This window comes from Pleurodeles waltl, chromosome 7 (assembly GCF_031143425.1).
Source record: "Pleurodeles waltl isolate 20211129_DDA chromosome 7, aPleWal1.hap1.20221129, whole genome shotgun sequence".
In the NCBI taxonomy this organism is placed as follows: Eukaryota; Metazoa; Chordata; class Amphibia; order Caudata; family Salamandridae; genus Pleurodeles; species Pleurodeles waltl.
The window spans coordinates 939,084,214-939,106,482 of NC_090446.1; the positions used below are offsets into that span (position 1 = coordinate 939,084,214).

Here is a 22,269-nt window from a genome sequence, read left to right on the forward strand (position 1 = left end):
TGGATCTGCAAACTTTTATAGAAGGTTCATTCCAATTTTTTCTCTCAAAGTAAGTCTAAACACTAGACTTCTAAAAAGAAAAAGGGGGTCAAGTTCGATTAAACTCCTGAAGCTGATGATTCCGCTTTAAATTTTTTGAAGAACACCTTTGTAGGAAAGTCACTCTTTTTAGCATGGTCACCTCCACTTTTTGTCTGTTATCAGTGTGCTTAGACTGCTTTCACTGGGATCCTGCTAACCAGGACCCCAGTGATTGTGCTCTCGCCTCCAAATCTACACCCCACAAATGACATACTCGTATTTAGGTACCAAGGGCATTGGTACACCAGGGGCCCCCTATAGGCTGCGGCATGCGTTATGCCACCCATGGAAGCTCATGCAAATGGTGTCTGCAGGCCTGCCATTTGCAGCCTGTGTGAAAAGGTGCATACACACTTTTACTGCTGGTCACTGCACCAGGTCACTGCAAGTCACCCCTACGGTAGGCCCTTTCAGCCCAAAGGGCATGGTGCAGGTTCCTGTGTGTGAGGGTACCCCAGCAAGAGCTGAGGTGCCCCTACGAACTCTTGTTCCAATGCACTTGACTTTGTGAGTGCGGAGAAGTTATTTTACCTGTGTACTGGCCACAGGTCACTACTATCTGTGGTCCAGCTACATAATGGTAACTTCAAACCTAGGCATGTTTGGAATCAAACATCTCTGAGTCATACCACAATACTAATGCCAGTATTGGTGGTATGATTCCATGCACTCTGGGGGCTCCCTAGAGGACCCCCTCAGAATTGCTCCTCCCAAGCTTCCAGGGTTTGAGAGCAGCCCACGCTGCTGCCCCTTAGACAGGTTTTTGCCCTCCTGCTGCTTGACCAGCTGAAGCAGGGGAAGGCAGAAGAAAGGCTTTCCTTTGGTAGAGGGGATGCAATACCCTCTCCCTTGGAAATAGGTGTTACAAAGCTGGGGAGGGGTAGCCTCCCCACACCACAGGCTTGCTTTGAAGGGCACATTTGATGCCCTCCTTGCATAATCCAGTTTGCTCCAGTCCAGGGACCCTCGGTCCCTGCTCTGGCGCGAAACTACACAAAGGAAAGGGGAATGAACACTCCCCTGTCCATCATGACTCCAGGTGTAGTGCCCAGAGCTCCTCCCGGTGGCCACTTGATTCTGCCATCTTGGAAACAAGATGTGCAGAGGCCCCTGGGAACATCTGGTTGGTCAGGACAGGTAACTTACATCAGTGACCCCCTCGGATAGGTGGTCACCCTGCAGAGTGACTACCCCCCTTGTTAGGGCTATTTAGGGACTACCTTGCCTCAGATTCAGCATACAAGACTCCACCAGGACTCCTATGCATCAACCTCTTCTGCTCCTGGCCACCAGAACCGCTGCTGGACTTCACAGGAACTAAACAATCCTGCAAATCCCGAAACAACCTCACCTTGCAACATTGTTCCTCTGGCTCCTTCCAGCAATTGCAACATTTCCACAGCTGTGTGTCCTTTGGGGCCAGCAAGATTTCAGCTGCACCGAAGAAACAAGAAGGAATCTCCTGTGGAGTGAAGGAGTCACTCCCCTGCGACCACAGGCACCTAAGGTAATGACTTCCAGCTGCTGGGATCTGTTCTCCACAGGAACGGCGTGGATCGTCCAACAAAGGCGGTAGTGATGAGTAGTCGTCTTGGTCCTCTCTGACTTCTGTCCAGCTTGGGAGACGGTCAGTCCTTGCCTCTCCTTGCAAGACAGAATCCCTGTGCAGCGCAAATCTTGCAGCAACCAAGGATAGTTGACTCCTGCTCCAAGGGATCTTCAGGCTCCAAGTAGCCCCGGCCAACAGCACTTTATACTTCCAAGGACAGTCTCTGCTCTGCTGCTCCAGCGATGTGGGACTCCTCTTCAGGTGTGCTGGCTGGACCTCACTGCAACTTACTGTGCCTGCTGCCAGTGGGTTGCCTGTGGGGGTTACGACTGATTCTACTGGCTCTCCTGACTGCTAAGGGTGAGCCTGGACTCCCTTCCAAGGGTTGAGTCCTCTGGACCTTGCTGGTCCTCTTCAGCCCTGCAAATCCTCTTCAGTCCAGATTTGCACTTGCCAAGGCTTGTTAGTGGTCCTACTGACCACTGACCAATCCATGACCCAGTGACAGGCATAGGACAGTGGCTGGATGACTTCAAGGACTCATCTGGAGCTCTTCGGTTCCACAGCTGATCATCTTCCACCGTCGACCAAGGTCTTCTTCCACAGACTGGTGGGTAGTGGCTCCTGCCCCACCTGGACTGAACTCTGTCTCCTTCTTTTGCAGGTCCTCTTCCTCTGGAATCCACTATTGGGTTCCACTGGGCTGGTCCTGGTCTTGCAAACTTCCTTTTCCAAATCCCCTTGTTAGTCTATGGGAAAACCAGGTAACTTACCTCTGCTCTCCTGGTCGCTGGGGGTCATCTAGGTACTCACCTGTTGGGGTTCCAAGTTCTCCCAGCTCCCTTCTAACTACTCCACATCCTTGGGTTGGGGACCTAACTTCGCATTCCACTATTTTATTATATGGTTTGCCCCCCATAGCCCCATAGCTTTTTTCTGCTATTTCTTACCAATGCTTGTTTTTCTATGCTAATTCCTAGTACCTAGCATGTATATATAGTGTGTACATACCTCCAGTTGGGGGTCTGCCTATAAGTAATGTAGTTCAGTGTTACTGTAATAAAGTACCCTTATTTTTGCAAAACTGTGTGGTTCCTTTCATGTGAGATAAGTTACTGTTTGTCTAATGCGGTATCACAAGTGGTTTACATTCCACCTAGATAAGTCTTGGCTGCTCACCACAGCTACTACTAGAGAGCCCTGGCTTCCTAGACACTGTTCACTGACTAATAGTGGTTGCCTGGACCTGCTATAATGTGCAAACACCATAGGTGTACACCACACACCAGGTCAGCTTCCTACAACCTTTACTTCAACCCCAATTCTAATACATCCAAACCCTGAAGAGACATTTTTTGTTGAAGCAAATGTGTTGGATGTTGCCACTGGAGGAATCCTATCTCAATGTCACAAAGGCAAGGGGGAATTACATCCTGTGGCATATAATTCTCAGAAGGCAACTCCTCCAGAAACAAACCACTTAATTGCAAAGAACTGTTAGCCGTTAAGGATGCCTTCTCAGAGTGGGGACATTATTTGTTAGGCACTCGGCATAAAGTCACAATATACACTGACCATCAAAACTTACAGTTTTTAAAATCTGCAAGTACACTGTCAGCAAGACAATTGAGATGGTCTTTATATTTCACAGACTTTGAAATCACCATTAGGTCCAGAGCAGCTAATGGAAAAACCAACGCTTTATCCAGAATTAATATTGAAATCTTCAACGATGTTGAAGTTAAAACACCAATAATTCCTAGTGAAACATTTCTAAGTAACTCAATATTCAGATTTGAAACGCAAAATACAAAAGAAACTCTCTAAAGAAGAAATGTTAAATTGGGCAGGAGAAGTTTCAGAAAGAGAAGTTAAAGATGATCTCCCCTTTTATAAAGGAGCCTTATACTTACCCTGTCCAGAACTTCAAGAAAGAGGCACTTTGGGCTTGTCATGATAATCAATTAGCGGGCATAAAGGAATAAAGAAGACCACTGACCTTTCGAAAAGACACTTTTGGTGGCCAGAAATAGAAACTAAGATAAGAAAATGTGTCCACTTGTGAAAAATGGAAAAACCTTTAGACAAGCCCCACACGGTCAATTACTGCCTTTGCCCCTTGCCCCCCATCCTTGGCACACTGTCTCCAAGGATCTTACGTTGATATCCCACCTAGTCCAGCTTACAATACTGTACCGGTATCTGTGTACACCTTTACAAAAAAATGGCCTATTTTGTACCATTAAAAAACATACCTCGAGCTTCCCAACTGGCCACAGTTGTTTACTCAACATATAGTAAGAGCACATGGGTTTCCCAAAGTTGTGATTGAGGCTCCCAGTTCGTTTTTCATTTTTAGAGAGCATTCTCTAGGAAATTAGAAATAGAATCACGCTTTTCCACTAGCTATCATCCAGAGACCGATGGACAAACTGAAAGAGTGAAGCGGGAGCTAGAACAATATTGTACCTTTTTTGACCAAGATAAGGAGTGGCCAGAATTGATGTGGAAAGCAGGATTTGGACATAATAACGCAATTCATTCTTCCACAGAATTCACTCCTTTCTATATCAATCATGGTAGACACCCAAGTGTGTTTTACTGTAAAGACGGTAATTCAGTCCCAGCTGTGGAAGAAATGGTTAATAATTTGCAAGACAACTATAAGGTTGCTAGAAGAAATTTGTTAAAGTCCAAAACTTCTTAAAAAATTCAAGCAGACAAAAAAAGAAGACCAGGTACAAATTATCAAAGAGGTGACAAGGTGTGGGTTTCAACACATCATTTGCATATAGGAGTTTTCAGCCTAGGTATGTGGGTCCTTTCAAGGTTGGTAAAATGATCAATCCATTAGCAGTCCAAGGGTCATATGTACGAACACACTTCCCCATAGGCACAGAATAGGTAAAACCCTTTGATACATCTGGCCCTAAATCTTTCCCCCACCACATTAACAAAATTAACCCAGTTTTTCATGTCTCACTTTTGAAGGACAATCCCCCTAATTTGAGAATCAACGCTCCATCAGCTCCCATACAAATAGACTTAATTGAAGAATAGAAAGTGAGTAAAATCTTAGAATTAAAGTTTGCAAGAGGAAAATTATTCTGTTATTCAACTGTAAGGGATATGGTCACAAAGAAAGGTCTTGGAAGCTGTATACTAATGTGCATGCTCCAAGACTAACACAAAAATGTCATAGAGCCCACCCTCATAAACCTAAATTGAGAGGCCACTCTATGGAGGTAGATACCATCAGAAATGTCTAGATTTGTTACAAGCAGAACACCATAAAACCAGTTAGAATGTGGAAAAGTCAAGAGATCAGTAAATATCCTTTTTGGAAAAAACTGTATCCTTATTGGAAACTGCACTTAAAGGTTGTACTGCGGAGTTTACAAAGGCAAGCAAAAGGATAAACCATGATTATGGTCCTTAACTGCAAAGGCAATGAGCAGTCTAGTCTTTTGATTCACATGGGATCACTCTTGCTGTTAACACGCATGCCCAAGGTTCGTGCTGTGCACTTCTGACACATTCCGTGTAGTGTTTCTTGTCAGGTTTTTGTAACCTTTTCTTGTAGAGTATGCTCCAGTGATTAAAGTCTTGTTTTTCCAAATCCTCTGTGTATAACGAGTGAAGTAAGCAAGAGATCAGTGTTTTACTCAATGCATGAACATTCAGTCAGAGGTAATTGAGAAATCCAGTGTGACAGTAAGGCACAGGAATCTTTAGGGCAGAAGTGGCAATTCATGCGGCCAAGGAAAGTCAGAGTAATGCGCATGTCATTTGGAAGTCAAATTCCGTTTATCAACTCATAGAAAAGCATTAATTCGGTGCGCGCTCCCTTGAGGCTAAAACTCTGTATATATGAGAGGTTTTAGCTCTAGTTGACAAGTCCTTCTTCATTAGTGATCACTGAATGCGCAGAAATATTAAAAGATATTAAAAGTGCGTAGTGAGAAAAAGGAGTAGTAGGAATATATAGCATCTTGATACTTGCCTGAACTGCATTTTTTCATATGTATATATATATATATATATATATATATATATATACACACCATGATCCTGCAAGTACCAGCATTCCCATCAGGGATAAAAGGAAGAGCAATCAACAGTGCAATTGTTGACACCGTGAACAAGGACGTAATGGCTGAAACTCGTAGGTGATGGAATAATGATTTTGAATAAATCGACTTGAATCTAAGCTCCACGAGAGTGCAGTGTCTTTACTCTTTGGTGGAATATTTATAATATATATAAAGAATTACTCAAATGCAAAAGACTGTTACAGAATAACTCTAGATACAGTATGATGAGAATACCAATAAATAACAATTGCATGTAAATACGATTGCTTGAACCAGTTTACAGAGAGAGGCTATTCCTCAGAGTAGTCTAGGTAAAGAGTAGAAGTGAAAGCATATAATAGAATTAGATAATTATTACATGTATATCATTGAAGGTTGTTGCTTTCACTGTGGTTTATTATAGGTATCTTCGCCAGTTGCACACACCAAGAAGACTAACCATGTTCCAGAGACATAAGGGCACAGTAGGTGCAGATCGGACACTCTGTAGCAGTCTCTCCTTTATCCACTTCCCCCTTCTGCCTTACTGGGGCGTTGTGTTGAATTCAATAGATTCATCCGACTCAGTGGTGGAGTGGAATTTGGAGCTACTTTTTTTCCTGTGGAAAATCGCAATCTTGTATTCTGACAGGTAGAATTTGTGTTCCAGAAATGGCTGCCACTCTCACCACCTTCCAAGTACTCCTCTCAGTGAATGTCCCCATACAACCACCATATCACCAAATAATCTACTTAAACCCTCACACTGATATATATATATATACATGAAGAAGCAAAATGTAATGTTGAAAATGTTAGAACATTCTGTAAATGTGAAGGAATCGGAAATTGGAGGCTATAATTAAGTTAGTATCCTCAGATTGATTTGTGGGAACAGTGCAAGTGCATCAAACAGACTATAGTATGGACAGTGAGTGGACTCAACTGAATTTAGAAAAGCTCAAACCTTCATATAAACATTATTAAAATTAAAATACTAATTTTGGCTTCCAGTTTTAACTCTGTGGGGGTCCCCCGATTCCAATAATTATTCAGTGAGGCTTACATTATTGATTAGGTGGGGCATCAATGTCATGAAGCTAGTTGATTATCTACCAAGCACACATCACACTAAAAACTCCTTGTCCTGGTTTTCAAAGCCATCTATAAAAAGCGGAATGCGGAGACGTTGTGTTAGATACCTAGTGCCATCTCAGAAAAAGACTGGCATATATTACTTTTACCTTTTTGTAGCCAAAGGCTAAAATATTGAGTGATCCAGAACAATACTAAAAGCCCACAACAATATTAAATATTTCCTATCAAATGTAATTTGCACTCTTTATTTAAACACGCTGCACTTCCAAATAATCAATCAATACGCGTCTTTCTGATGTTTTAAATCTGGAGACATTCATTATTGCTTATTTTATTAGTGCAGCAGTGGGATCCATTCATTATACTCTTGTATGAGGACAATAAAGTTGGGTTTAACCACATTTTTGACAGTAAACTTTTCGGTAAAAGTCGAGGAAACTGTGACATGTTCATTTATGAAACAAACATGAATAGGTTGGCATGGAAAGTGAACAGACCAGAAGCGCAGAGTGCAGCCAGTCTTTACAGAAGGATAAAAGATGATCCGTTGACATCCAGCCCAAAAGGCATTTAAACTGAATATTTGCCACCATTAGTAGATGTACTATTATAGTTAGGTTTACGATTAATGTAAAGGCAAAGAGAAAAAAGAAAGAAAAGGTGTCCAAGATGAACGGCTGGATAAAATCCCAATTGAAAACTCGGCCAGAAGGATCATGGAAAGAGAAATATTCTAACTAATGAAAATAGGAGGGGATTGGAGGATCTTGAGATTAAAAAAAAAAAGAAGGAGAAAAAAAACAACAGACTACTGTGTGCTTATTTTGTTAATAATCTGGACATTTCGTGCAACTGGGAAAGACAATGAGCACAAGTGTATTTTGCATATTGTCAAGAACACTACCTCACTATGGAAGGAACTGTTGATCAAGGGTTCGAAATGATGAAGGAAACTGTGTGAAGAAATCACATATGGTTGGTTAGTTGAAAGGTAATTGCCTCAACAATAGCAAGATTACAAGGATGTGTTTGATAAAACGTAGGCTAGCATCTTGCCAGATTATCCTGTTGACCTCCAGTCATATGTCTCCATTCCATGTACCACATGATATCTCGTATGTAGGAGATACTTCTAATTACCACAGGATAGTTCATATGGGTTCGATCTTCTTTAATTTAATCTAACATAACCTGAAGGAGTGAAAGAAGGTATCTGCTCCTCAGCACAAGAGCCTTCAGAGGAATGTAGTTCTCACAGTTGTGTAAGCAAAATTCAAACATGCTTTAAGCAGCATACTCATGTATACCTTTATTCCTAGATGTAATTAGACACAAAAGTGGTTGTACATTTTTATAGTTAACGCAGGTAGAACTTGTCATATTTCTTTACAGAAGAGTTTCATGAAAACACATCTACTTTCTATTTCTTAATCCATTTTAGAAGTACTACTTTCTCTTGGGTAGTGGATTAGTCACAAACGCCTCTGTTGATCAATAAAATCCCCTAATATGTTGATAAAGAATTGTAGTCTGCGGCAGGACCAGTGCAGTTTGCAGTTAAAAGCACTTAGAAGCCATTGCTGGCGTGAATGAGCTGCTTTGACTTTCCAAAGGGGATCTCAGGTTATGACTTATTTTCCACTACATAAGAGTTCCTAAAAGTGCCAGCGTGAGATTGAAGATGCTGGGACAGCCTGGACGCCCTTAAACAGACTTGCAGCTCCTCACTCCTGATACATACACTTTGACATGACCTCTCCGGGCGGACGTCCTGCCATTCTGCAACAAAGCATGGTGGCTGAATCCTAAAAATCCTCTCAATCCTAAATCCCTCGTTTTAGATGATTCTAAATGGCAGCGGGGTTTGTTGAAGGTGTCAGTCTCAGAAAAACTGCAGGGGCGATAAAGATTTCCTCACCTCTTCATGACAGGAAATTCATTTTTTATTCCAACTCTCCCTTCCTTTTGGGGGGTCAAAAGGACCTCCCAATGGTCATTTGGTGTGTGAATGAACTCCCCCAACCCCCGAAAAGGGCATCAAACACTCTGAATCAGACTAGTATTTGTATTCAGACAGTAGGCTTTTTAAATGCAAAGGCTAAATACAATACATAACACATGAAAAAAGGTGTCATAAAGCGGGAGGAAAAATGAAGAGCAAACCGCATAAAAAACAAAGAAGCAAGAGCTTTACTTGTGGCACGCCCAAGTAATTACATGATGACTCCTCGAAAATTGGGAAGGGGTGAACTAGAGGGGAAAAGGAGAGACTTAACTAGCCGCTGTTAGGGGAAATACCCAAGTAAAAACAAAAAAGAGGAACGGGAAAGTGAATGGGCAGATCATGTTACTTCTCTGATCCAGTGTTCAGAGTGGGTGGGGCGCGTTTCTTCCGTTTTAATGGTATCTGCCGTAGATTCTTCTATTTTCCTGGTGGGTACCTTTCTGGGAAAGATGCCTGGTCTGTCCTTGGGAAGTTGTCTCGATTCGAGCACTTATTTAATTGAGGAGGAACCACCTTGTAAGTATGAAACTCATTGCAGGCTTCTGGGAGGGTGGGTGTGGTGATTCAGACGTGGCCATTTCAGGCCTGCAGATGTGTTTCTGCTGTTCACCTCTGGATGCACTTCTCTTCAACGCATAATGCACTGCGGTCTTTCTTGCTATCAATGCTAGCAGTCCATTAGGGAGGAGATGGGGGGAGTGCTTCATTGTGTTGCTTCTACAGCTGTGGTGGAGTCGTCCAGTCTTCAGATTTCTGCACTGTGGACAAATTTGGAGCCAGTTTTACTTCAAAGATGTTTTAAAGTCTTGTTAACATTACTTCTACATGTCTGCCATTGCAATTCTCAAGATGTTTGCTACGCTGAATATGTGCTATGTCAATCCTGGCAGAGAGGATTTGCTGGTCCTCAAATACTAGAAGTGCATCATTTTTTAAGGCAACTCTTTTATGTGTAACTTCTTGTACGCACCTTACTTTGATTGTGGATCCCAGAACTTGGTTATGGAACTCTCTCTCATTTATTATTGCAATTTTGTCGTGAATCAGAAGCTGTAGGAGGGCATTGTCTACTTTTTGGAAAATAGAATGTAGATTACTCGACAGGAAGCAGCAACGGTATTTACATCTTATTTCTGAGGCTGTCCTGTGTCACTCCTCTCAGGTATTGAAGTAGGTGTTGAACATAAAATGTAAATAAAACTGGTGCTTCAAGGCACTCTTAACTTATCCCTATATCGGTTTGGAATCTCCATGATGGTGGGCCTGCTTTGCCATAATGAACATGCACTATTGAGCAGTAATAGGGTTCCTAAATGGGGAGCAGGTAGGAGTCCCTGATGGTCCTCCTCAAATTTCTCTGTAGCCTTTCTCTTTGGAACAAGCTAAAAGCTTATGAAAAGTAACAAGAAAGTAGCATAGTGATGAAGCCTCTTTCTGGTTGTTTATTTATTGATCAGAAATTGGTAGAAACATGGCTGGTTAATGGAGAAAATGCCCATGCCAAATATTCCTTGGACATATCATGCCAGCTTTTGACCCTCTTTTCATGAATCAACTTTATTCAGAGTAATTCTAGTAAAGATTTTTGCTTCCACATTGATGAGGCGTATTGGCATACAGGACAACAGATTTTGTCATTCCACATTTTTTTCCAAGACTCTTTGATGCTCCTCCTGTAAAAATTGGGAAAATTAACTTTGAGACACACAGCTGCAATACTCTTTCCAAATTATTGGACACGAGACAGATTTTCCTTAAAAAATGCATTTGGCATTCAGCTTTGTCTGTATTCTGTTGGGCCACAGCGTTCCCTCTGTGAACCAATTAACCACCGCCACCTTCCTTCAATTTGGGGGATTGTTGGCTGTCCTGGGAGATCAGAACTTTCTTTGTCCCTCAGAAAGTTTTCTACTTTCCAGAATACTTGAGGGTAATGTAAGTGCTGCTGGTTCTAGGGATGCATGAAGTGCTGCAGCACCCCATAAAACTTGAAAGTGTTTAGATGAAGAATGAATAATAAAGGGCCACTCAAATATTTACCCTCTGGCGGCAGTTGTTGAGTATTTTGGTATTTTGGCGTCAATGTTTGCTTCTATATTTTGGGTGCCACAACTCACACCTTTACAGCATTTCTTAGAGTCCCCCTCAAAGCATTTCAGCTTTGTGATAAGCAAGTCTTATCTTATAGGAAGACAGAATATTTTTCTTTCTGAAGGCCTGGTGGCATTCCTTCCCAAACAACATCAGGGCATTTCTCACCTTCAGAACTGCAGGTTTGGCTTCTTCCATGCCCACATGTACTCTGTTTCAAAATAGATGGAACCCATTAAACAGTCTCACCAGAGAAAGTGTGGCACTACAATATTGGCTTCAAACTATAGCCTTTCTTCGATACTGACTCGAAGATTGTTAAGGTAAGCGCATATGTGGAGTTGCAATAGTAAATGTACACTGTCCTAAGTATACTTCCTTTGGTGAGATTGTCCAAGTCGATACCTCGGAGTTTATATTGCTGCCAATCAGTATGTCTGTGGTCAATATGCAGGGTTCCAAAGAAAGTTACAGTTTCTATTCACTTATGTAATTCCACAACAGAGGACTTCAGATTACCGGTTGCTAAATAATCCCCGAATGTTGCAAAGAGTATTCACACAGACAGCTAAATAAGAGAAACATAATAATCTTCCCTAGTCAGCGAGCTATGGGAAACGACCGGCACCACCCATGGAACATCCCCTCAATGTAAATTACAATTTGCATTGGATTATAAATCCCACTACACTTTGCACTGGGTGTGCGTTAGGAAGGTAACACAAACCCAATGCAGAGTATTTGTAAATGTGAGTCCAAGTGTATACACAAGCTCATGAATAGCATAAGTATCAACAAAGGTAAGCAAGAATAAAGATGTGAGAAGTTGGGTCCACACCACCAATCAGGTGAGTAACTGGATAAACCAAATCTCTGAACAAACTGCTGCTTCTAATCCCTCGCTACCAGTAGTGGGCAACTGAGCAACCTTAGCTGTCTATGTTATAGCAGCAAGGTGCCACTGGTCAGGTTTGCAGGACTGTACCCGCAAGAGGGCAATTCAGAAGTCTCAATGCTCTTATAATAGCAAGAAGGCACCTGGTCACCATGATCCGTGTGGACCAAGATGCTCTCTTCTCAGGGTCCTTTCTCGATACAGATGGGCCAGTAACTGGCTATTGCAGTTAGCCACCTATGCTTTACAGCCACTGCGGCAACAGCTAGGCATCATACTCTCTTTTGGGAATTCAAGAAAGAGCGAAAAACCTCATCACGGGGGTCTTCTATAAACTCAGACTTCCAGGGGACGCTGCAAGTGTTACACCCAATCCACAGCAGCATGGACTTTTTCTGTCCACTGGGGACCTGAATCTGCATCTGTGCCCTCGTCCTGAAGAATGGAAACTTATCCTTCAAAAACCCTCTCATGTTAGATCATCAGATCACCCGACTCCACAAACCAAAACAGGGCAGTAGGCAACATGTCCTTTCCATGTCCATGCACAGCTTCTTCAAGAGGCATAGCAATCCTTGGGTCCTTCTCTATGATGCCAGGTCCTGAAAAAGCCCTGTGAGCTATATAGGGACTAAAGCTTCTGAAAGAGAACTCTGTGTTCCTGAACCCAATTATGCACGTGCACCGAGGTCCATGACTCACCTTAAGGTACCATAAGTAGTCCTAAGATGCCGCACAGCCTGCCTTTGTTGTGCAACCAAATCAATGTAGCTTGTGGTCGTTTGTGCTCCAGCCCAAAAGAGGCCCTCTATTGCCTATAACAGACCACCCTTTCATAAGTCACTCAGCGATGCAAACACCAGTGCAAGTACTAAAGGGAAGAAAATATATATTGTCTTGATTTTTTATTCCATTGGGACTTTATCAAACAGGTATCAGCCAATCATATCCATCATGCTATGTCCAGGAACTAAAGAATTTACTATATGTAAAGACCTCTTCATCATACAAAGGTTTAAGACTAATTTCCACTAGTTATATTTTTGTACGCTATTTTAACATATTTTACTCCGCAACTGTTTGTTCATTTCCAAAACCATGGTTCCTGTGTTTATCCCAATGCAATTTCACCACTAGTTATCTTTAAGAGTTCTGTATTTGACCAGATGACAGTCTTGGATATGTGTGGAGAGACAGGAAAACAGTGCTACTTCAGATTTGAAATGTGCCTACTAGTGCTGTGTCCTGAAACGAGGCTAGAATCTGAGGATCTACCACACCAATTGCAAACCTATAATAAGGTATGAAGCTGGGAATGTGAATTATTCATTGATGTTACAACACAAGATTAGAAGGCGTCGCTGTTACTTAGGTAAGGATAGGTACTGCGTGTATGCCTCACACAGTAGTACCCAGGGCAAGGCTGGGTCCAGGGTTAGCACCTGTTCCAGTGCCTGAAATATGCATAGAATACATGGGTGTGCCTAACCCAGTTTTATCCTGACGACAGATTAGAAGCTACAAAAAGTGTCTTACCCGATGATGCCCTGAGCTGGCGACAGAGGTAATCCCACTAGTCCAGTCGTCAGGGACAGCCTGAGGATGTTGATGCCCACAAGTACCTCCATGAATCTTGAAATGCTCTGCCCTGTAGATGATGTGCAGCCCTCGGTCCCCTGGTAGAGGCTCTATCAAGTAACTGAGGTTACTACTCAAGGAGATCAGACCCCTGCCATCAAGAGATCATCCAATTAGCAAAAAAGTAATGACAGAGGCAGAATGAGAGGTTAGACTGTCTGTATATAAAAGGCAGCAAAACATCAAAGATTCAGAAAACAAAAGACAGTTCCAGAGAGCATACAACAGTGACTGGGAAACAAAATAATGCAAGACACATTAATAAAGAATGCCCAAATAGCACACAAGAAAGTATATAGGTAGGGAAAGGAGACAAACATGAGACAATAAGAACCAGAAAGAGAGATCACCCAACCAGCGAACAACAGACTGCACCAAAGAAGAGAGATACACTGAACAAGAGGCAGTAAATTGCATTTTGGTGGGCTCAGAAAGAATTGGAAGAACTAGGCCAACCACTTTCACGTTGCTGAAAGTAGAATCAGTAGCTCATCCTCTGTTAACATCAGTCATTCCAAAAGCTGCTTAACATTTCCTGGCTGTGCAAGCATAATGGGCAGTCCTTACGTTTGCCCAAGATATTCACAGTGCCAAGGAGACCTGTTGGCAGGATTATACTGCGTGCTGAGCTGTACAACTGTGACTGGTCACTGGTTTCCACAGACAGTAGTGACCAGCAGCCTTTGTCCTAGACATGGGCCATGACTTCCACCTGTAAGCAATTCTAATCCCTAAGGTAAACAGTGACTTTGTAGCTGGCAGTATTGCTAATTCCTCAGTACATGGAGTGAATGGCTGCAGTCACCGCTCGCGGCGCGCAGAAGGAGAGGGCGGTGCACAGAGGAGTGGAGGAAATATTTTTTTAATTAATTTTAAAATATATATAAACACTTACCTCCATGGCCGCCGCCACACATCTCCATCTGCTTCTCTGCTGCAGGCACAGGCTCCCAGCCTGCCCTGCAGCCAATCCTAATGCTGCTCAGAGCAGGCGCTCCCAGGCAGACTGGAAGCCTGTGCATGCTCTCTCCAGCCCGGCAACTGTGTTGCTGGGCTGCAGAGAGCCTAAGGCTCATGTGTGTTTGGCCGACCTGAGACAGTCAGCCAAACATACATGCGCACTGAGGGGGGAGTGCTGTGCACTCCCCCTTAGTGCTCGTCAAGGCCCGTGGCCCCACCCCTTTTACTAAAAAACGATAATAAACATAGCTTATTATCGTTTTTTAGTAAAAGGTTTGTAGCTGCTACTGCTGGCGGGCTGGTAACGCTACTCCACCCTAATGGAGGAGCCGTCCCTGAATAGCTGCTGGGTCTGTATTGCTGTGTGAATGGGTGGTGGCTCTTTAGATTTTGTGTGACTACCCTGTCTGTGGTCCCAAGCAGGAATTAATGTTAACTCTGTGGTACTCAGTGGCTGCATGGTACTGAGTGGAAGTAGCTAGATGCCCTGTGGTCACTGTCTCTGAGTGTGGATTGCTGCTATCACTTTCACACTTGGTGCAGGTAGCTAGTGACTCTTTCGCACTTTGATTATGGCAACCTTGATGTGAATGGCTATTGGCTCTGTGACACATAGTGTGAATGGCTAGTAAATTTTGCTACTTGGTGAGAGTAGCCAGTTATGCCATCCCTTTCAACAAACCTTCATTTGGAGGTTGTTGTCATCCTCCTTAGACATATCTGCGACCTCTAAAGAAGTGAAATCCCTGCCAGATATTTCAGAGGGATCACCCACCCTCAAAACCGTCCTCACTCTCTAAAAAATATTTAATTTCTATTAATTTCAATAGACTCAGCCTCCAAAACCACTCATTGGCACCTTTCTTTGAGATGCAAAAGGACACGAAATGTATGTTCTGTGCCCCTCTTGTACTCATTGCATAGACTGTGATTCTGTTGCACTTGGTGTGAGTAGCTGGTGACTCTGTGCCACTTGGTGTGACTAGCTAGTTGTTTTTGTGTCAGTTTGTAGAGGCGGGCACAGTCACTGAAAGCTTGAGTCAGGATGAACCAGATGAATGGCTCTGGCTCAGCTTGAGGTCCTCATGGGACCTCGAAACCAAAACGAGCCGAGCTTTCACAGGAGGTGATATAGCCTAGTGGCTACAGCTTCTAACCATTAACAGGGTGAACCAACTCCAAATTCATCCTTGTCTCGGCATCCTGTGTATCCCACCCTGTCTTCCTGTGCTGTGGGGAAAAAAAGTGTATTGTAATCTGTGTGTATTGTGCAACACTATTATGTCTTCGGACAAGGCTTGTGCTATGTAAAACTGTGAAAAATAAATGAGGCTTCTACCTGTCACCCATGCTCTAGTCTCACCCTCTAAGATTTAAGGACACAGCATTAACATTTGATATCCGAAAGATATACCTGTGAAGTGGCTGAACTGCCCAGCATCAAACTGGAAAATATGGGGTCAATTCCGGTTTTCGTCATTGGCCTGCTTGAGGGATCCTAGGTAAATACTTTATTTCCCTGAGACTCCGTTTTTGTTCATTCTAACTTATGAGAGCACCTTCAAATACGTGTGTACAGAATTGTGCTGTACAAAAACCTCTTTTGTTTAATAGGCTACAATGTTGCTCCATCGATAAGAAGAATTTAAGCCACATAAATTGTAATTGTAATTGCATTTATATAGCACTTACTACCCCTGATGAGGTGTCAAAGCGCTTTTCGGCGAGTAGCATGCTACTCTGGGACCCAAGAAGGATTAGTGGTGAATTAGTATAGAGATATGATGATACAAATGACACATGACTTGCCTCTTCGTTCAGAAACAGCATTGTTATAAAGGAGGAGAAGGAATGTTTTTCAGTTCATGTTTTAAAACTCTCACTTTTAACAAATACTTCTCAAATAACCTGATCCACTATGGTGAAAAGATTCAATGTATTAAAGAAATACAGATCCGTGAATTATGAAGACACCTTATCATATTCTAACAAAATCCGTGTTGCATGATTTGCATGCTAGATATTTTCAAGGCTCTGCTCTTGCATGAGCTCTTAGAGCCAGAACCGATTCTTAAGTCGGCTCTGGCTCGAACACCCCTGTTAATTTGTTGGCTCAATCACCGCTACTGGTTTGAGTGACTAGCAAGAATGAATGTAAAGCTTATAGAGTAGAGGAAATTCCCGCTGAAATACGTAACACGAGACCAGTAGGATAAACATCAGGCAAGAGCAGCCGTCAACCGGGGATTACTTCTCTCCACAGCTGGTCTGGCTCCTTCCCAGCTTCCTTCCCAGTATCCGGCGTCTGCAGCCATCACACACGTGCAGTCTGCTGACCGAGCTTGGATATATGGCTGGAAGAATTCCACACTGGACCAGACCCAAAGATCTACTTTTCTGCAAAGGCGATTGTGACTGGACTACTCCAGAGAAGAATTGTCAACCTGGGCATCTGCTTTCAGAGTGTATTGGAATGGTCCCTCTGAGCCCTGCTTCCTGGAAAGCAACACTGGGCCACAGCAGCTGACCCGGGAACTAACCAATGACAGAGGGGGGTCAACCACTGCTAAAGTCCCAACAATGTCAGAATGCACAATGTGATAGTAACTACAGTAGAATAAAGGAAGTACGCCGAGTCATTCTAGGGCCACGTTTTTACTGAACTGCTACTGGTTGTTGTTTTGGCAACAACATTCAAGATAGCAATCTATGGGACACAGATGTGTAATGCTTTTTTTTTTTAGTTTAAACTGCCAACGTTGCACCTTTGGCTTGACGAAACTGGGTTTGATCCTGCTAAGGCTCATCGTGGAGAGATCAATATTCTAAAAGGAGAATGTAAAGACACTTGAAGTTAATCAAGCAATAATTAATATACTACACAAATAATCGAAACAATGTGCATTCATAAGTTGCTTTGTGTTAGTTCAAAAACTAGTTATTAAGCATTCCATAAACTGTAAACACGAATATATATCAATATACTGCATACAATAAGAAGACACAAAATGAATCACACTTCCTTCTTTCCAACAAATGAAGTCCCAGAGGTGTGAGATGTTTGCATGTGGATGGTCCCCAAGAGAGTTCATATAAGTATTGTGCCTTCACTTGAAATACTGGGGAAATATCCTGTATTGATCACACACTCCAATAATCTATATATGAGCAGCTCACATGTCTCGACCTTTCTACAAATAGGACGCCATAATTTTAATGAGGTCATCCTCAGGGCATTGCCCTTTGTAAATGAGAACACCAGCATAGCCAAATGAGTAGAGGACACGTGAGCTACTTGCTTTGATTAAATCACGTGGGGGTGCATGGTTCCCCAGGTGCTGCCATGTAATACTTAAGCAGTCCTCCCTCCATCCAGCTGCTGCAGTGAACGAGTCACAAAGAGTCTAAGCTTTCCTGCTGTTCTTTAAGGCTCCAGACAGCACAAAATGATTATATCCCATGCAAAGGGGGTCAAAACGCGTTGGCGGTAGATACAGAGTTTAGAGGAGTGTGTGATCAATACAGGACATTTCCCCAATATTTCAAGTGAAGACACATTGGGGGTTATTACAACTTTGGAGGAGGTGTTAATCCGTCCCAAAAGTGACGGTAAAGTGACGGATATACCACCAGCCATATTACGAGTCCATTATATCCTATGGAACTCGTAATACGGCTGGTGGTATATCCGTCACTTTACCGTCACTTTTGGGACGGATTAACACCTCCTCCAAAGTTGTAATAACCCCCATTATGTATATTAAGTTTCTTGGGGACCATCAAGATGAAAGTACCCCCTTCCCCAGGCCTTCATTTGTTAACTAGAAGGAAAACTCTAATAAGGACTGAATAACTGTCTATGTCAATCAAGGGGGCATTGAGTGCTTAATTTTGTGTCTTCTTTTTATATGTCACATTTATGTATATTCATGTTTACAGTTTGTGGAGTTTTTGATAACTAATTAATTTCTGAAATAACAGAATGTACTGTATGAATGTGCATTGTTTTGATTCCTTGTGTATTCTACTAATACTTGTTTTATGGCAAGTGGGGTGTATTTGTTATTCTGTTTTAGTACAGTTGCACCGTCAGCCACCAAAGCAGTCTTTCTGACTGCAGGAGATTAGATCTGAACTCAGAGTCGTAGCCTGTATAAGTGATTATTTGACTGATAGCTTGGAGGCAAACATGTATATTGGTCTAGGCCAGTAAAACAGAATTGTGTGGTATGAAGGGCTGTCATTGCAGACTGATACGTCACATGCAACACTTATCACTGCTGTAGGCTCACCAGAGGTAGAACGTTCCCTAACTGCACTGATGCTGCCTGTCCTGACTGGTGACTATGGGGGTTATTACAACTTTGGAGGAGGTGTTAATCCGTCCCAAAAGTGACGGTAAAGTGACGGATATACCACCAGCCGTATTACGAGTCCATTATATCCTATGGAACTCGTAATACGGCTGGTGGTATATCCGTCACTTTTGGGACGGATTAACACCTCCTCCAAAGTTGTACTAACCCCCTATGTCTGGAGGCGGAATCCATTGAATAGTCAGAATATTTTGCAAGATATTGCTCTCATTTGTTGAGTGAGTGGAAGAAGCAATTGGGTCAGAGCATGGTCTTATATCTTCAGCACTTCCCAGTTTTATCTCGCCACCCTTCTCCCCCTTTGTGGCTAGAGTTCACTCTCTTGTCTTTAGGTGAGCAACCTCAGGTGGGTGCTGAAACTCCCACCACAAACTGTCACACGTGGCTAATTTCCTACTTATTTCCTGGCCTGGATTTAATTATAGTAGTCCACTGCCTTAACAATCTCTTTATAACACATGTGCATGAGTGATAACTACTGATTCATGCAGCAGATTGTTCAGAGTTCGACTTGAAGCCCCTGCCAGAAGGGGAAATCTCAGGGTGTGTTGTGATGATGATTTTAGGAGGGATGGCTTTGAAGTAGAGGAAACCTGTGACGCCCAGGATCCCAGAGTCGAGCATCCGTGAACTGTCAATGAATTTACAATGACTGTGAAACCAGGGGGCACATCACAGAAATTCATTTTGAAAGGGAGGTGGTCTTACCTGTGGGAAACAGATTTATTTTATCTGCATTTATCAGGTTTCAGCAGTATTTTTGTCCTCTGAAGTGAATCTGCAGTTTGGGACTTAAATTGTAAATGAACAAGCTTCCTGTTTTTTTAAAACAATTGTGAGCAATATGGTCCCTGTAGGAGGGTGGCCTGGCTTGTAGTGGGTACCAAGGAGTACTTACACTCTGTACCAGGTCCAGTTATCCCTTATTAGTGTAGAAGAGGTGTTTCTAGCAGCTTAGGCTGATAGAAGGTAGCTATAGCAGAGCAGCTTAGGCTGAACTAGGAGACATGCAAAGCTCCTACTATACCACTGGTGTCATATGCACAATATCATAAGAAAACACAATACACAGATATGCTAAAAAATAAAGGTACTTTATTTTTATGACAATATGCCAAAAGTATCTCAGTGAGTACCCTCAGTATGAGGATGCCAAATATACACAAGATATATGTACACAATACCAAAAATATGCAGTAATAGCAAAAGGAAGTAATGCAAGCAATGTAAAGTTACAGTAGATTGCAATAGGAACATATGGGTATAGGGGCAACACAAACCATGTACTCCAAAAGTGGAATGCGAACCACGAATGGACCCCAAACCTATGTGAGCTTGTAGAGGGTCGCTGGGACTGTAAGAAAACAGTGAGGGTTAGAAAAATAGCCCACCCCAAGACCCTGAAAAGTAGGTGTAAAGTGCACCTATAACCCCCAGAGAGCACAGAAGTCGTGATAGGGGGTTTCTGCAAGGAAGACCAACACCAGCAAAGCAACCAAAGTGGATTTCCGGACCTCAGTACCTGTGGAACAAGGGGACCAAGTCCAAGAGTCGCGACAATGTCGAGAGTGGGCAGATGCCCAGGAAATGCCAGCTGAGGGTGCAAAGAATCTGCCACCAGATGGTAGAAGCTGTGGATTCTGCAAGAACGAAGAGGGCTAGAAACTTCCCCTTTGGAGGATGGATGTCACACGTCGTGAAGAAGCTTGCAGAGGACCGCAAACAAGCCTTGCTAGCTGCACGGGTCGCGGTTAGGGTTTTTGGATGCTGCTGTGGCCCAGGAGGGACCAGGATGTTGCCACTTGGATGAGGAGACAGAGGGGGCGCCCAGCAAGTCAGGGAGCCCTCACAGAAGCAGGCAGCACCCGCAGAAGTACCAGAACAGGCACTTGGAAGAGGAGTGAACCTGAGTCCACCTGAAGACACAAAAGGGAGTCCCACGACGCCGGAGGACAACTCAGAAGGTTGTGCACTGCAGGTTAGAGTGTCGGGGACCCAGGCTTGGCTGTGCACAAAGGAAATCCTGGAAGAGTGCACAGGAGCCAGAGCAGCTGCAAATCACGGGGTACCCAGCAATACAGTCTAGCGTGGGGAGGCAAGGACTTACCTCCACCAAACTTGGACTGAAGAGTCACTGGACTGTGGGAGTCACTTGGACAGAGTTGCTGAGTTCCAGGGACCACGCTCGTCGTGCTGAGAGGGGACCCAGAAGACCAGTGATGCAGTCTTTTGTTGCCTGCGGTTGCAGGGGGAAGATTCCGTCGACCCACTGAAGATTTCTTCAGAGCTCCTGGTGCAAGAAGGAGGCAGGCTACCCCCAGAGCATGCACCACCAGGAAACAGTCGAGAAGGCGGCAGGATCAGCGATACAAGGTTGCAGTAGTAGTCTTTGCTACTTTGTTGTGGTTTTGCAGGCGTCCTGAGCAGTCAGCAGTCGATCCTTTGGCAGAAGGTGAAGAGAGAGATGCAGAGTAACTCGGATGAGCACTTGCATTCGTTATCTAAAGAATTCCCCAAAGCAGAGACCCTAAATAGCCAGAAAAGGAGGTTTGGCTACCTAGGAAGGAGGATAGGCTAGTAACACAGGTAAGAGCCTATCAGAAGGAGTCTCTGACGTCACCTGATGGCACTGGCCACTCAGAGCAGTCCAGTGTGCCAGCAACACCTCTGTTTCCAAGATGGCAGAGGTCTGGAGCACACTGGAGAAGCTCTGGGCACCTCCCCTGGGAGGTGCAGGTCAGGGGAGTGGTCACTCCCCTTGCCTTTGTCCAGTTTCGCGCCAGAGCAGGGCTGGGGGATCCCTGAACCGGTGTAGACTGGTTTATGCAGAGATGGGCACCATCTGTGCCCATCAAAGCATTTCCAGAGGCTGGGGGAGGCTACTCCTCCCCAGCCCCAACACCTTTTTCCAAAGGGAGAGGGTGTAACACCCTCTCTCTGAGGAAGTCCTTTGTTCTGCCTTCCTGGGCCAGGCCTGGCTGGACCCCAGGAGGGCAGAAACCTGTCTGAGGGGTTGGCAGCAGCTGCAGTAAAACCCCGGGAAAGGCAGTTTGGCAGTACCCAGGTCTGTCCTAGAGACTCGGGGATCATGGAATTGTCTCCCCAATGCCAGAATGTCATTGGGGTGTCAATTCCATGATCTTAGACATGTTACATGGCCATGTTCGGAGTTACCATTGTGACGCTATACATAGGTAGTGACCTATGTATAGTGCACGCGTGAAATGGTGTCCCCGCACTCACAAAGTCCAGGTAATTTGCCCTGAACGATGTGGGGGCACCTTGGCTAGTGCCAGGGTGCCCACACACTAAGTAACTTAGCACCCAACCTTCACCAGGTGAAGGTTAGACATATAGGTGGTCATTCTGACCCTGGCGGTCTTTGACCGCCGGGATCCGGATGGCGGTAGGGGGGGTCCCCTGGCATGGGCATTGCAGGGGCCCCCGTAAGAGGGCCCCTACATGTATTTCACTGTCTGCTGCGCAGACAGTGAAATACGCGA

At 43.9% G+C, this 22,269-nt stretch overlaps 1 protein-coding gene across 1 annotated transcript in view; it reads right to left on the bottom strand.

The window, feature by feature from the left end:
- ADAM19 (ADAM metallopeptidase domain 19) overlaps positions 1-22,269 on the bottom strand; it is a 238,525-nt gene that overhangs the window by 166,146 nt on the left and 50,110 nt on the right. The window contains exon 6 of the mRNA XM_069199648.1: positions 13,329-13,521. Within this exon, the coding sequence (XP_069055749.1) occupies positions 13,329-13,521 (193 nt within the window). The remainder of the gene's footprint in view (positions 1-13,328; positions 13,522-22,269) is intronic.